This window comes from Daucus carota, chromosome 2 (genome assembly GCF_001625215.2).
Source record: "Daucus carota subsp. sativus chromosome 2, DH1 v3.0, whole genome shotgun sequence".
Taxonomy (NCBI): Eukaryota; Viridiplantae; Streptophyta; class Magnoliopsida; order Apiales; family Apiaceae; genus Daucus; species Daucus carota.
The window spans coordinates 18,853,025-18,870,505 of NC_030382.2; the positions used below are offsets into that span (position 1 = coordinate 18,853,025).

Here is a 17,481-nt window from a genome sequence, read left to right on the forward strand (position 1 = left end):
AATCAGTTTCTGCTATCAAGAATTGCCTGACGATCAAGTATCAAAGACCAGAAGATTCCAGTATATCCATTTTGATTATTTATAATCAAAATTATCGAAGCAACATCAAACCCGGAATGATTGATCAAGTATATTATCAAGCAAAGGATTTTAGGAATTATTTCAGTTCGAGTCGTCCGTGAACCAGACCAGTGCACAGGACGTATGAAATTATTCAGTGGATTCCATCAACGAATAATTGATCAAGTCAGTCAAGGTCATCTAGAAAGAATTAAATTTGTATCTGTATATATATATATATATATATATATATATATATATATATATATATATATGTACTATTAATTGGAATTTACTTGAAATATAATAATTCAAGTAAAATCATAAAACAATTAATGATATATATATACATATAAATATGACACAAGTTAAAATGTGAGAAGTTTGACAAAGTCAAAACTTGCGCCTACACTTATATAGTGGCGCAAGTTGACTTCATTACTTAGATTTTTCTAGGTACTCCTCACAGTGTACAGAGGGGCGCGAATACAGGTCAAGGCGCAAGTTCCCAGTCAAAGGAGAGATAACTAGGAACTCCTTTCACTCTGTGGCGCAACTTCCATTTACTTGGAAGAATTCTAAGTCATGGCTACAGTGGTGATCAAGGGGCGCAAGTTTAAAGTCAAAGCACGAGTTCACGAGTCCAAGGAGTGATAACAGTGCAGCTATCCACTGTATAGGCGCAACTTCAAGGCTACTTAGTTTTTCTCTAAATCAGGAAGCGCAACTTCCTTTTACTCTTAGGCAAAGCGCAAGTATTGACTTGCACAGTCAAAGCGCAACTTTGACTCTTCTCTCTCCTGGCGCAAGTTTACAATATATATATGTATATATATGTATTTTGCCGCAAGTTCAAGTTTTTTTTTTTTTTTGCTAAATAATATTTTATAGAACGAAAAAGAACAATTACAAATCTAGGGGCATACCCCGCGAAAAGAGAAAAGGAATAAATCCAAACCAGAAAGAGCTCCTAACAAGACCCAAAAACAAGTGGTTACAATTAATAAAAGATCACCTCAGCACCTATTCAGTAGATAAAACTGATAAGAGAAGTATCTTGGCAAGCCACTTTAGTAAAAGCAGTACAAGTGAATAATATATTCCGCATGTCCTCTTTGATGCGCCAAATGAGAGTATTAGCACTAGAAAATTGTCCAGGGTGGTGCAAACGAAATTTGCGCTCAGCCCAAACATGGTAAAAAGCAGCCGCTACGTACAGGTATGTGATATTTGTCCTTAATAAATCAGCAGACCCATTTAAAATGTGACCATTGCGTATATCATGCCAAACAGAGCTGATGCTAAGAGGGCTTGCAATCAGAAGACACCTTGTAAAACTGCATTCACAAAACAAATGCTGATGGGTTTCATTTGCAGCTCCACAAAGAAGGCAGGTCTGATCCACATTCATGTGAAAATTATTCATTTTGTCTTTTGTAAGCAACCTCTCCTTCGTAATAAGCCACGCAGTAAACGAGTGTTTAGTGATTCTAAATTTGTGCCAAACAAAAGGCAGCCAGGGAGGCGCAGGACTATGAGTTCGCAAGCTCTGATAGATGGAGGAGATAGAAACAGTATTACCCCCAAGCTCCCATACAATTCTGTCAAAACTACGCAAAGAAACATTCTCTAGCAACACCCGAAGTAAACGAACAATACCAATACCCAGGTTCCATTCACCATCATATTGAATACTACAAAGTGGAGCAAGGAGATTAGATTCAAAGGCATAGACGAAAGAATGATCCAAGTGCTGCAAAAGAGGCTTATTATTAAGCCACGGATCATGCCATAATAGGAATGAAGAATTACGTCCAGGAATATAACGAATGAAAGTAGAAGCAAGACTTCTGCATTTGAGAATACTTTTCCAAGACCAAGGACTACCTGCAGAAGGTTCCATAGTCCAGAAACCTTTGTTTTTAAGCTCATGCTCATAAAGCCATTGCACCCATAAAGAATCAGCTTTATTAACAACACGCCATAATTGAAATATGATTGCAGCCTCATTCCATAAGTGCAGATTTTGGATTCCCAAACCACCCTCAGATTTCGGATAGCAACAATCCTTCCAAGCGACTTTAAACACACAGTTACTAGTTAGGTTTCCAGCCCAAAGAAATTTTGCAAAGATACTATTCAAACTCTTAACAACTTGAGGAGGCAGAAAAAGGAACCGAGCCCAGAAGCTTTGAATGGCAGTGAGAATTGAACAAATTAATTGCAGTCTTCCTCCTTGACTAATGAACTTGTTAGTCCAGTTTTCAATCCTCTTCGAAATTCTAGTGATAAGAGGCTAGCAATCACTTTTTGATAGGCACTTAGAGACCAAGGGAAGGCCCAGATAAGAAAATGGTAGAGACCCCTCAGAGAATCCAGATAAAGAGAGAACCTCCTCTTTAATATCAGGAGCAACGTTCCCAAAGAAACAAAAACACTTACTAGTGCTTAACTGCAGACCTGATATTGAAGAAAACAGGTTAATTGCTTCATATAGACGAGTAAAAGAAGCCAAATCACCTTTACAAAAAACAAGAAGGTCATCAGCGAAAACCAAATGAGTGAGCTTTTGCGGACTACATTTCCAGTGAAAAGAGAAATCACTATTTCTTATAGTTCTGGTAAAACATATGTTTAAAACCTCCATAGCCAGAACAAAGAGATATGGGCTGATGGGATCCCCTTGGCGTAGTCCAGAGGCAGCAGCAAAATACCCTTCCAGTGCTCCATTTACTTTCACAGAATGCATACAAGATGTGACACAAACATGAATCTAGTTAATGAATTTTTGAGGAAAATTCATTGCTTTCAGAACTTTGAAGATAAAGGTCCAGCTCAAAGTATCAAAGGCCTTGCGGATGTCTAATTTACAAGCAATACGAGATGCCCCAGAATTCAAATGATAATTACGACATAAAGCTTGGGCAAGGAACACATTATCGCCAATACTTCTATTTGGCACGAATGCAGTCTGATTTAAAGAGATCAAAGACCCCATAATATTACTCATACGCTTGGCAATCATCTTCGTGATGCACTTGTAGATCGCATTGCAGCATGAGATGGGACGAAAGTGACTCATAAGATTGGCATTAGCCTGCTTTGGAACCAGGGTTATAGCCGAGGAGTTGATCATTCGAGGCATCTTCCCAGAAACAAAGAAGTGGAGAACAGCATTAGACACATCTTCACCAACAATCGGCCAAGTATTAACAAAGAATTCGGGAGGGAACCCATCTGGACCAGGGCTCTTACCAACTGCCATGGATTTAAAGGTGGCAAGTACATCAGTAGAAGTGAATGGATTAATAAGTCCCAAGTTCTCATCATCACTTAACTTTTTCAGGTCAAGCACTTCTGGCCAAGAGGAAAAATCATCCACCTCAATGGACGAACCCAATTAATTCTTAAAATACGAAACAGCAACCGAAGCAATGTTCTTATGCCCAGTAAAGTTGTTCCCATCCTCATCATAAATATTCAGGATTTTGTTAGCATTCCACCTGCCTTTACAAGAGTTATAAAAGAACTTATTGTTACCATCACCAAGATTGAGCCAGCGAACACGAGATTTCTGTTTTAGAAATTTCTCCTCCAAAAGAAGGGCACGTCTCAAATCATTACTAAGTTTACCTTCTTCAGTTCGTTGCGCATGAGATGGAGCCATAGGAAGCAAACCTTGGAAGTTTAGAAGAGCATTGCGGGCACTCAAAACATTAGCATGAAGGTTACCTCCTGAGGTATTGAGATTTTTTAAAGCAAGCTTAACTCTTTTGAGTTTTGTGGTAACAATAAACCACTTATCACCAATAACAGGGTCTTCCCAAGCTTGCTGAACAGTAGATAAAAACTGCTCATTATCCATGAGGTGTTTAAACAGCTGGAATGGCTTGTGAATGGTATCACGAACGATCCCAAGATACACAGTAGCTGGATTGTGATCAGAAAGACCACGCGGAAGAAAATTAGCCAGAGAAAGATCAAAAGTGCGAAGCCAAGTGTCATTTACCAAAACTCTATCAAGCTTTCGCAAAACCGGAGCGGAAATGTTCCCATCCCACCAAGTAAACACAGCTCCGTGGTACCGCAAATCAACCAGCCCCAAATCATTGATACAAGTGCGAAATTCAAAAATATAGCCCTGCCTTCGAGGCATTAAACCATTGGTTTCAAAAGAGTTAAGAAAAATATTAAAATCGCCCATCAGGCACCAAGGAGGCATGTCAGCACTAGAATTATACCTCTGATGAAGATTGGTAAGCTTAGTCCAAAGATGCCGCCTAAGAACCCCATCATTTGAGGCATAAATTATAGAAAGTAAGCAAGAAGAGCCGCCATCAACATGCTTAACCTCACAGGTAATTTGCTGAGCAGAAGCATCAATGAGAGTAACATGCCAAATAGTATCATCCCATCCGACCCATATACGACCGTTATTGTGATAATCATAATTAAATAACCACTTGTATTTAGGAGCAACTATAGATGAGTAAAACGCAGCATCTTCCTTTTTCACGTGAGTTTCCAGGAGGGCTGCAATGCCAAATTTATTATGGCTTAAGAAATCTTTCGCAAAAGAAATTTTATTATGCAACCCTCGAATGTTGTAGGAACAAAAGTCTACTATCATTAACGAAATTAAGATAGAAGAGGGAAAGAACTTCCCCTAGCTGCCTTGAGACGTTTCTTCTGGGATCTTGTGAGCCTTACAGGACTAGCCTTAGCAGTAGAAGGCCCTGAAACAGGCCCTGCAACAGAAGGAGGGGCCTGCCTACCTTCAATTTCGTCAACACATTTCAGGTTACGAAATGTAATAGGAGGTGAAGGTGAGGCATCACCACCAGACATATACCCAGCTTTCTTACGTTTAACTTCAGTCCAACCTGATTCTTGACCAGCAGGAGTCTCACTAGCACCACCAACTCCAACAGATGGGTCATTCCCCACATTAGAGGTTTTTGAATTTTTAACAGGCACTGGAGTTTCGACATCATTAGCAGGCTCTTGCAAAGGCTTCTCTTTAGGTCTCCAAATACGAGTCACTTTAGGACACGCCGAAGTAGAGTGCCCCAATGAGCTACATCCAGAGCAAAAAAGTGGTCTCACAGGATAAGAAACAGAGACCATGGCAATAGATTTATCATGGGTAATAGGGTCAAGGACCGTGGCTGGGATTTCCGTAGGGAGAGGATCCCCGAGCTTATACTTCACCTGCATCTTAGCGAAAGGCAATAATTCCAGTTTAGAGGTGAGAGAATCGGCGCCAAGTGGCTCCCCAATAACACTGGCCAGCCTAGCAAGGCCTTCCTCAGTCCAGTAACAATCGGGAACATTCGAAAATTTGCACCAAAGCGGCATACTGGAGATGGTAGAAGTACCCGGTTTGTGTCCTCAAGCAGTGACGACCATCGGCCTCCTATTAACATACCATGTTCCACGAGAGAGAATCTCGTTAACACCAATTTCATTAGAGAACCGAAAAACATAAGTAGATACGTCCTTTTGATGCACAGACTATAGACCACGCGACTTCCAAGCTTTGAACGCAAATTCAGAAACCACTTTAAACAAGAGCGTTCCTTTAGTAAAAGTACCAACCACACAGTTTTTGAATTTTTTGATACCTTGAATCAATACATCATCTGGAGGTTGTACAACAGTAGCACTTTTATCCAACGGAAAGTATTTAAACGAGGCCACAGGAGTGACATCCGCCTTTAGAACATTAGCCCACGACTTGGTAGATTCCTCACACGATTCTGCCTGAAGAGGGATTTCAGATTCTCCCAGCTGTTGTTTCATTTTATCCACAAAAGGGTCTGGAGTAGGCCTTTTGTCGAACACTTTGGGCGCACTTTTAGAATCACCTTCTTTGCGGTAAATAGGTAAGCCAAAGTCATCTCTTGATATAAGAACAGGTCCAGAGCCACCCTCATTCATCTCCTCGAGCATTTGCTGCTCCGTAAACCCTTTTTTCCGCAGAAACGCAAGCGCATTACCCAACTTGAGCCTAGCTCTGTAAAGATCTTCTCGCTCATGCTTTGAAGTCCTAAGAACAGCATGAATAGTGCTGCTAGTGCCGTTATTACATAGATCCTGAGCAGCCCTAGAAGGGACCTCGTCATCAGACACAACATCGGTGACATCTTCGATTTCGACTCTCTCACCAAGAGGAATACCACCACTGCTACTGCTTTGAACACGGCCCTCATCCAAAGGCCTAGAATCAAGATGCTCTCCTCCAAACTTCTCAGATCCAAAAGGTTCACGGAAAACGTCGCTTGAAATAGCAAAAGGAGCGACATGGCCTCCTATAACCCCATATTCGAGCGGCTCTCCATCATGGTCAACAGGTTCTTCAATTGAAATTAGTGTTATCAGACATGATAATAGGTGTTTATATAAATATAAATAAGAAATTTAGGTGAGGGGAGGAAGAGAATAGGCAAAGAGGTTAGGGTTAAAGAGAAAACAAGTGGCGGCTGGAAAAGGGGTTTAGAAATTTAGGGTTCTATCCTAGAGAGAAGGGAGAGGAAATGTCTAGAGAGAGAAACATTTTTAACTGGCGGACCAATCCCCTTATCAAGTTAAGTGGGTTAGTCCTTGGCGCCAATTCAATTCAATTTAACTAACCACAGTTAAATTGAATTCGTCCAGGACGAACTCATTTCGTCCAGGACGAACTCGTTAACCATGGTTAGATGTTGAAGCCTATAAATAGAGCTTTGTAGTTTCATTTGAAACTAACTACACACTTTGTAAGTGCACACACTATACACATTCTCGAGAGCTAAGTTGGAATATCGATTTAAGCACCCTAGGATTATTTCTAATATAAGAATATTCCCCGACTTGCTGGAGTTGTTTGATTACGATTGATTTAAAGGACTTAAATAGAGTTATTCCGCAATCAAATAAATCGAAGAAATTGGTTTAGACGTATTCAATTCCCCCTTCTACGTCTGATTGGACCTAACAATTGGTATCAAAGCGAGGCTGATCGATATACAGATCTGAGATCCGTTACCAATCTGAGAAGCTAGTTGTCCGTACAATCGTAATTTTATTTGATAACAATGTCGACACACAAGTTAGGAATCAAGGTACCTCCATTTGACAAGGATGATTACAACAACTAGAAAATGAAAATGTTGCTGTACATCAGAGCTGCTAATCCCCTGTATATTGGGATTCTGGAGAATGGTCCTTTTGTGCCAATGAAGATTATTCCTGAGTCTGTTGAAAATGGTGTTCGTATTCCACAAAAGTCTATTCCCAAAGAGAAAAGCGAATACACTGAGACTGACAAGGAGTATATTGCACATGACCATAATCTGCAACTTATAATTGTCGAATCAATGACCAAGACTATGACACAGCTTATTCTGAGTCTGAAAACATCAAAGCAGATGTGGGATGCTGTCGAGGCATTGATGGAGGGATCTGAAGAAGTCAGGGAGAACAGATACGATCTGTTAATTGCCAAATATGAAGCATTCAAGGCAATACCTGGAGAGAACATTTCTCAAATCTACGAGAGGTTCATGTTGCTGTTAAATGAACTTACTCTGCATGGAAAGACTTATCCATAGAAAGAGATTAACAGAAAGTTCTCATTTGTGATGCCACCCCATCTGGTTGTGAAGCCTGAGACCATCCGGGAAAGAAGTGACTTCAGATGCATGACTCTGGAAAGACTGTTCGGAAAACTGAAGACGTTTGAGATCGAAGTCGAACAAAGAAAGATTATATATGGTGGTGGATCATCTAAAGCCAAGAGTGTGGCTTTACAAAAGACTGCTGCACTTATAGCTGATGAACCATACTTTGGTTATCAGCAACTGATTGAATATGGCATAAATGATCACACTGCACAAAGTGATTGTTCATCGGTCAAAACTGATTATCCTGCTACCAAGTCTGAAATTGTAGAAGCTGAAATTGATGAAGTTTCTGTGGATCCGGAGGATGAGTTTTATACTCAAGAAGAGCTGGAGCAGCTGGAGGATAAGTCTATGGCTTATATGGCTGCAAGGTTCAAGCACATCAAGTTCAGGAAGAACCCCCGGTACAAGAAAGCTTCAGGGAACAAGTTTCAGAACAAAGGAGGATACTCAGGGTCAGGGTCTAGAAGCACTAGCAGTTACAAACCAAATTTGTACGACAAGAGCAAAGTCAGATGCTACAACTGTAATGACTTAGGGCACTTTGCAACTGAGTGCAAAAAACCCAAAGCGGCTCTTGTCAAAGAAAGAAGCAACTCATATGATAAGAAGAATTCTTATGAGGATCTGAAGAAAGAGAATGAAAAGCTGAAAGCTAAGTTGGATGCAATGATTGCCAAGCATAAAGGAAGGGCGTACATTGCTGAGGGAAAAAGCTGGGATGACACGGATTCTGATGATGAACCTGTTCAAAGCAACTATGCATTTGCATTAATGGCTGACACAATCGAGGAATCTCCATCTCAGGTATCTCCTGAAATTTTTGTTGATGACATGACTACTTCTGATTATAAAAAGACTATAAATGAACTAGGACAAGAGATGTATAACTTGCACACTAGTTTGTTAGCTTCAGAATCAGATAACTGTAGTCTCTCTAAAGATAGCTAAACTTGAAGAACGAATAGACGAGTTAGCTTTAGAGAAACTCATGAACACTAACCTTAAAGCAAGAATTGAATATCTAGAGAATAAGAAAAAGTGTAATGCAGAAATTGAGGAGTCCCTTAGGTCCCAAATAGCTGACCTAGAAACTAAGCTTAAGGCCTATCAGAATTCTGCTTTTCTACAGAAAGAGATCTTGGATAGTCAAAGGGTCGATAAGAAGGTTGCTATTGGCCTTGACTACAGTTCTTTGGAAAGTTCCAAAAGAAAGTAAAGAAAAGAGAATGAAGGTGTATTTGTTTCTGCTGGAACTGAGAATGCTCCTGAAGGAATAAATATACCTAAGATTCTAAGGAACACCAAGACCCCTATCTTTAGAAAGGCACAAACAGAACCTCTGATAGAAGAAGACCTTGTCATTAAAGAAGAGTTGAAAAATGAGGAAGTTGTTAAGCCTCAAGTAAAACAGAAAACACAAGACGTACCTTCTAATCCCCAAGTTAGAGAAGATTTTGATAAATCTGGATTAGGAAGTACTAGTTCCAACAAAAAGAAGAACAACAGGAATGGCAAGTTAGATGCTAGGAAAACCAACTCTAGGACTCCTAGTGCTAGAAATGTTTGTAACAACTGCAATTATACTAATAATCTTACTCATGCATGTAAAGTGACTAAAGTAGATATTCCTGTTACTAGCATGCCTGATACTGTTAACATGAATGCTGTTCATTTGCCATGTGGTAGAGTAGGTTGCATGCAATGTGCTATGGATATGATGTCTGCATGTTTTACCATGTTAAATGCATCTTTTTCTGCATCATCTGCTATGAATGTAAATATGCCTGCACCTTCTGTTGCCCCTGTGGCAAAGACTTCTAGTCCTTCTAAGAAGAAGGAGACTCCAAACTCCAAGTCTAAAGGCACTTCTGCTAAGACTAAAAAGAAGAAGAGTCCAGTCACCCCTGAACAAGCACATGTCAAATCAGATTCTGTTGATACTCCTGTTTCTACTAAACCACCTGGACCCAAGAACGTCTGGGTACCAAAGAAAGTTTAATCCATTTGTGAATGCAGAGCACAGGAAAGAAAAGCAAAGTTGTGTGGGTTCTTGATAGTGGTTGTTCAAGACACATGATTGGAGAAAAGTCCCTGCTCACAGATGTGGTGATGAGAACCGGCCCGATTGTAGTCTTTGGAGATGACAGCAAAGGATTCACAACCGGATATGGTAAGCTGAAAGTTGGAAATGTCATCATTGAAGATATTTCTCTGGTAGAAGGACTCAAGCAGAATTTACCGAGTATCAGTCAGTTCTGTGACAAAGGATATGACGTAATCTTTCAAAAGGAAATTTGCTTGATCCAAAACCGAAGGAACAAGGATCTTACACTTCATGGTGTAAGAAAATCAAGTTTTTTTTATAGCCGACATTGATTCAGCAAGTAAGGGGAGGTCAAGTGTTTCTATAGCAAGGCCTCTGCTGATGATAGTTGGTTATGGTATCGGAAGCTTTCACACTTAAACTTTAAGACTATGAATTCTTTAGTCAAAAGGGAACTGGTGAGAGGACTGCCGCAGAAAGAATTCTGTCAAGAAGGACTCTGCGATGCATGTGAAAAAAGGAAGTCAAAGAAAGCATCACACCGGAGCAAAGGCATGACTGACATTGGTTCACCCCTTCAACTGATTCATATTGATCTGTTTGGACCAGTCAACATTCCTTCTATGTCAAGGAAAAGATATGCTCTTGTGATCGTCGATGACTACTCAAAATACACATGGGTATTATTCTTACATACAAAGGATGAAGCAGCACAAGTCATCATTGATCATATCAAGAAGATTGAAAAGGAAGCAAACTTGCCAGTAAGAGCAATCAGATCAGACAATAGGACAGAATTTCGTAATGCTGCTCTTAATGAATTCTGTACTGATAAGGGTATTTCTCGTCAGTATTCAGCCCCAAGGACTCCACAACAAAATGGTGTCGTAGAAAGGAAGAACAGGACCTTGATTGAAGCAGTAAGGACAATGATCAGTCAATCAAGACTTCCAATCTATTTCTGGGCTGAAGTTGTGAATACTGCTTGCTACACTCAAAATCGTAACCTGATTAACAAAGATTTGGACAAGACTCCTTATGAAGTAATGGCCAACAGAAAACCATCACTGAGTTACTTTAATGTGTTTGGTGCTAAATGCTATGTTCTAAAGGAAGAGCATCTGAGAAAGTTTGATGCTAAAGCTGAAGAAGGCATTTTTCTGGGTTATTCTTTAGAGCCAAAGGCCTACAGGGTTTATCTGATCAATGACGACAAGCTGATTGAAAGCATCAATGTAAGCTTTGATGATACCAAGCTCCCCAGTCTTGAAAAGGAAAATGAATCTGATTCTCTAGAATTTGAGAATTTAGACGACATCTACATAGGAGAAGATGAACCTGAAACTGACACTAGGGAAAATAATGGAAATGAAGGAACTGCTGATCCTGAACCATCTGGAGGAAGTTTTGGTAACAATACGAATGATCATCATGAACACAGTGGTCAAAGTGGAGCATCATCAAATAGAATTAGCATCAGTTCAGGGGGAGCAAGTCATATTAGTGGATCTTCTAGTCTTCACACTCAACACAACTATGATTACGGTGAATCATCAAGATTGAATCTGCCAAGACAAAGGGTATGGAGTAGAGACCATCCCATTGAACAAATCATTGGTGATCCAGACATGGGAGTGCAGACTAGACGAGCAACTCAATCAATTTGAAAGACAGAAAGTCTGGAAGCTGGTGCCAAGACCTAAAGGAAAATCTGTAATTGGTACCAGATGGGTTTTCAGAAACAAACTGGATGAAGATGGTATTGTTACGAGGAATAAGGCAAGACTGGTGGCAAAGGTTTATTCGCAACAAGAAGGAATCGACTATGATGAAACCTATGCTCCAGTTGCTAGGCTTGAAGCAATCAGGATGTTCTTAGCATTTGCTGCACACTCCAACTTCAAAGTATTTCAGATGGATGTGAAGAGTGCATTCCTGAATGGTGATCTAGAAGAGGAAGTCTATGTCGAACAACCCTCTGGGTTTGAAGACAAGGAATTTGAAGACTTCGTTTACTTTCTCTTCAGAGCACTCTATGGCCTGAAGCAAGCCCCTCGAACATGGTATGAAACTCTTTCAAAGTTTCTACTTGAAAATGGCTTCACCAGAGGTATCATCGATAAAACTCTTTTCCATAAAAAGCATAAGGATGATATAATTCTTGTACAAGTATATGTCGATGACATTATATTTGGTTCTACTAATGATCTTTTGTGCGAGAGATTTGCTAAGCTTATGCAGAGCAAGTACGAGATGAGCATGATGGGAGAATTGTCCTTCTTCCTAGGACTTCAAGTTATTCAGAAGCCTGACGTCAATCAAAGTACATCAAGGATCTTCTGAAGAAATATGGAACGGAAGAAGCATCTCCTGCCAAAACCCCAATGCCAACTACTGTCAAACTTGATCAGGACAAATCTGGTAAGTCAGTTGACATCACGAAGTATCGAGGTATGATTGGCTCTCTCTTGCACTTGACTGCTAGTAGACCAGATATTATGTTCGCAACTTGTTTATGTGCTAGATTCCAGGCTGATCCTAAAGAGTCTCATCTTATAGCTGTTAAGCGTATTTTTAGGTATCTTAAGGGAACCCCCAATCTAGAAATATGGTACCCTAAAGATACAGGTTTTAATCTAAATTGCTATACAGATTTTGACTTTGCAGGATGTAAGATTGATAGGAAAAGTACTTTAGGAAGATGTCAGTTTCTTGGACGAAGATTGGTGTCATGGTACAGCAAGAAGCAACACTCTATGTCTACGTCAACCGCGGAAGCTGAATACATAGCTGCTGGAAGTTGCCGCGCTCAAATCTTGTGGATGAGGAATCAACTACAAGATTATGAACTCATGTTTGATAAAATTCCGATTCTGTGTGATAACACGAGTGCCATTGCCATTGCCAACAATCCTGTTCCACACACCAGGACAAAGCGCATTAATATCAGGTATCATTTCCTTTGCGAGCATGTCATGAATGGAACAGTAGAGTTACACTTCGTACCTACTGATCAACAAATTGCAGACATCTTCACTAAACCACTAGACGAATCCACTTTCTCTAGACTGGTTGGTGAACTTGGGATGTTATATATGTCAAATTAATTAGACAATAAATAACTGCAATTTGTTCGTAAGTTCAAGAGTTTTAAAATGTCCATATTTTTAGGACTTGTGAATTTACAAAGAACATCCAGTATTTTACATATTTATCTGATAATTAGTTTTAATTATTTGCCATGATTTATATGATTTGCATGATTTTATATAATTATGTGATTATTTGTTATGTGGTAGATATTTAGAATTAATTTCCTTGAATTATTTGAGTGCTTATATTTAATTAATGAATATTAGTATTTATTTGATTCATATTTTAATTATATTTGATTAATGGATTTGAAGCGATTCAAATTATTTAAGTTTATCCATTAATTAGATTTTAATTAAAATATTTGCAGCATAATTCGTTAAATATTGGTTGACTGAAATTAATTTGGTTAAACTTTATTTAATTTAATTGTGATATTCTTTATCAATTTATTAGATTATTTTGAGTCAATCAAAATACATTTGATAAAATGATAAATGGGCGTCTGTTTTAAGAGAATTTGGCAAAATTCTCTAAAGAATAGATCGAAGTTGCGCCTTACTTGCTTCACAGTGGTCAGCATAAGGGGCATTCTTGTCTTTTAACAAGTTGCGCCTATGATGCACCTCTGTGTACATATGTGTATAACTTATTTTTCGGCCAAGTGAGGAACTTGCGCCTCCATTTCACTGCTGTATGAATGGAGGGCAAGAGCGTCATTTCATTAGTTGCGCTTGGTTGCTACACTCTGCGTAGCATGGAGGGCAACTTGGTAATTAACGAAGTTGCGCCTCCCACCTCTGTGTATATATATGTATGACACTTAATCATTTCTCGCTTATCTCTCTTTTTCAAAAAGAACCACGACATATACACACACGCCGAGTTATATACACACAGCTCTTTAAAATTCTCGAGGCTGCCATTTTTAAATCGAACGAAACACATCCAAAACTTGCCCAGTTTTAGATTTGAGACTAGTTTGAAATCCCCTGTACGAGAGCTTTAATTTGATACCAAAATCTTTAAGTTTCGTCGTCATTTTTCGAAAGGGTTTTCGAGACTCTTAAACTCCTAGGCTCGATTTTTACGTGATCTTAGGGTCGAAAATTTGCATAACCGATACCATTGTTCTTAGAATTTCGAGAGGAACAACATATTGTAATTTCATCGAAATCTGAAATTCTTGAATTTAGGGTTTTACGGAGCGTATTCAATTAATTATTTTCGTAACAAAAGTGGTTATTTGTCCGTTATTTTTCGTGAAACAAATTTTTTGATCATTTTTAATTTTAATTAAAAATGGCTGCCAATTTTGATATTCCGTAGACAAATTACACAATTGTGGAAAATAATAATTTAATTGCGCAAGCAAATTATCGACGTTGGGTTCGATATATGTTTGAATTTTCTTTTGCTAGGTTTGCTATGACTGAGTCTGTAATGCTTAACAAATCTCTTCTTCGAGATTTTCTTTCTTCTATTTCTGTGGTAAATGAAGGACAGGTACTTGGCATCAAATGTGTCATTCAGGGACGGACAATCATTATTACTGAACACACCCTGAACACTGCACTTCAACTACCAACGGAGAATTTTGAAGCAGTACCTGACAAAGCTGAAAGAATGAGTTTCTTCTATGCCATTCACTGTCTCAGGGGAGATGATGGGGAATTACCCTCAAAACTGTATGTCAGACACTTGCCAAGGGAATGAAATTTCTTCTTTAATTCCACCTCCTATGTGTTTGCACCCAAGACTTGAGCCTTCCATGGAATTACTACATACAATCAGGAGATTGGCATTGCCATAGCTGAGAATACAAGGATCAACCTTGGTCACTTGATTATGGGAGCTTTTCAGGACTCTAAGAGAAAAGCCAGACATATACTTCTTTATCCTCGATTCTTCCAGATTGTGTTGAATCAAATGCTTACTCCTGCTGAGCTTGCTGTTTATTAATAAGAGGAAACTGTACTGTCATGCTTCATGACTTATCGAGTCATCTCTATGCTGGAACACCATCAAAACTATCCTAACAATGAACAAGTGGTTCTACCTGAGGCTATGCAAACGTTTCTTAACAATCAGAATGTGCCTCCACCACCTGTTCAACCTGCTGTTGTTCATGAAATTGCTAAAAATATTGCTGATGAAGTTGCTGAACCTCAAGCAGAGCCAGAAGCTGAGCCTATTCTTCAAATGGAAATTCCTGAGGCTCAGGTTGCTGAAGTGGAACAGGAAGAGGTTGTTGTGGAGGATGCTGCTGAAAACTCCTCTGAAATTGAAGCTTCATCTGAAGGAGGGGAGGATTCTATGTAGGACAACACCACTGATTCTCTGGATGAATTAGAGGTTCCTGTCCAATCCACTAGAGTTGCAACTGACCAGAATGAACTACTGGATATTGATGATCTATTTTCAAATACCTACAATCCAGTACTCCAATCAGGTATGCCTACTCCTAACCCTGACAATCTTTCCTTTAGTGCACCTGAAGATTGGATTCAGAACTTACTGGATCTCAATCAACTCTCTCCACTTCCTCCATGTGCCAATGAATTTAACAACACACAAATTCATAACCTCGGCATCTCTACCCAAACACTTGTAGTAGAATCATCTCAACCCCTTAGCCACAAACAAACCATTTCTGAGCGCGAGGGAGAAAGTGCCTCTAGTGCACCACATAAGGAAGGTGTTTTTGATTCTGCAGCTCTGCCTCTTAGTAATGTCAGGAGAATAGAACCTGAGGTATATGTAGTACTGTCTATTTCTTCACCACCTCGGCCAAATATAATTTCAATGCACAGTGAGGTTGCACACACGTCTGACGAATTGACAGTTGCTAACACTTTGTCATCCATGTCAGGGATAAACACTGTTGTTTTAGATCCTATTCAGGGTCAAGTGCCTTCACAAGCTTCTGGGGGAAACTTAGGTGATTTGCCACAATCTCCACCTTTGTCTACCCCTCTGGGAGGAACATTCCCAGATCCCTCACGGGACTCTTCACCTCTCGAAGGTGAACGACAATCTGTTTCTGAGCCCTTCATATCAGGAAGTGTGCCAGTTACAGAGGACTTGTCACAAAGTTTTTCACCGTCAGAGGCAGTTGTGGGAAACCAGGGTGCTTCGCCTATTCAAGGATCACATCCTTCGAGCCCTGTGTCTACCCACCCTGAGATTCCAACTCAGGATCCACTTAAGGACTCACTACTTTCGAGTAGTCGGCAACTTGTTTCTTATGAATCAGATTCATCTGACGAGAAAACTGAGGACGAAGGCTCACGAACCCTCATGGCACCTTCTGTGACCTCTCTAGAAGAGGCTAAGAAGATTTCTTCTGCAGGTACATCAAGTTTGGATGCTGGAACCTCAGTGAGTGTGAGAGAAACACCAACAAAACTTGCTAAACAGAATCCCTCTGCCCAACTGAGTGTTCAATCTATGAGTGATACGAGAGAAACACCTACAGAACGACCTAGTGGGAACCCTACACTTACTCAACCTACATTTGACAAACTATTCCAACTGTATCTGTGACGGAATTTGAAGCTTTGAAATTTAAAGTTTAACACTTAGAAGCTGAAAATCTTGTTCTACGGGAGGAGTTAGTTGAACTGAAATCTACAATGGAACAGAGGTTGGCTACTCTCGAGGCTAAACTACTGGCTTCTCTACTTTCAAGAGAGGATTACTCAACTGAGGGGGAGAGAGCAGTGGAAAAAGCACGAGGAAAAAGGGTGATTACTGGAGTATCTGAAGAGCTCATTGACTCTGCTCTTCGAGGCCAATCAAGCTATGATCATGACGAATACATTCCTGAGTTTGTGGATAATGATCGGGTGATTAGGATGGTAGGAGCTGATGATGATCTAGAGGAAGGAGAAATCCCTCAATTCAATGAAGTCTTTGCTGATGAGCTTGCATATCATAATGATATTTTCCCTGCTGAAGAATGTGAAATTGCAAATCCTCAGGACATTGCTGAAGTCACTAGAGAATATGCTGAGCAAAGGAGAGCAAGGGAAAAGCTAGAAAATCAAAGACGGATTCGAAGAGAAAGGAGGGAAGCTAACTTACATAAAGTTGGAGAGGAATGGGATGCTGCTAGGGCTGTGTTTGATTTTCCAGAGGTCGATCAGGAGAACAATGATGATAAAGTAAAAGATATCTTTGATTCCTTCAGGAACAACTACAAGGATCTACATGACTATCACGAGGTATTAAATGATATCATTTCTTCTGTTTCTGTTGCTGTTCTTCTCAGGAGAGGATGGATGGTGAACATTGTTGGAACAACCGGACCTTGGTCCTGCGTTTTATGATACTAATTAAAAGTTCGAACAGAATATTAACCTTAATCGCTACGGCGCAAGCAATTCAAATCCACGTCTTCTACTGTATTCCTTGATTCTCCTTGGACGAAGTGTGGCCTTCGATCTCCCAAGGTGTGCCTCTCCTTAAAGCTCCGAAAACCAAAACCCTAGCTGTCTCCTTGAGAAAAACGTCTGCCTCTCTCAAACTCTAGGATAAATTCGTTTTTGGTGTGTCTTTCAGCTTTAGGAGAACGAGAATATATATAGGCTACAGCAGGGATCATGGATCATTAGG

The 17,481-nt window shown here is 39.8% G+C and overlaps 1 protein-coding gene across 1 annotated transcript; it reads right to left on the bottom strand.

The window, feature by feature from the left end:
- Nucleotides 1–3,460: 3,460 nt before the first annotated feature.
- LOC108207141 (uncharacterized) lies at nucleotides 3,461–4,690 on the bottom strand. The gene has a single exon (XM_017377600.1). The coding sequence runs from the start codon at nucleotides 4,688–4,690 to the stop codon at nucleotides 3,461–3,463; it is 1,230 nt and encodes a 409-aa protein (XP_017233089.1).
- Nucleotides 4,691–17,481: the final 12,791 nt, after the last annotated feature.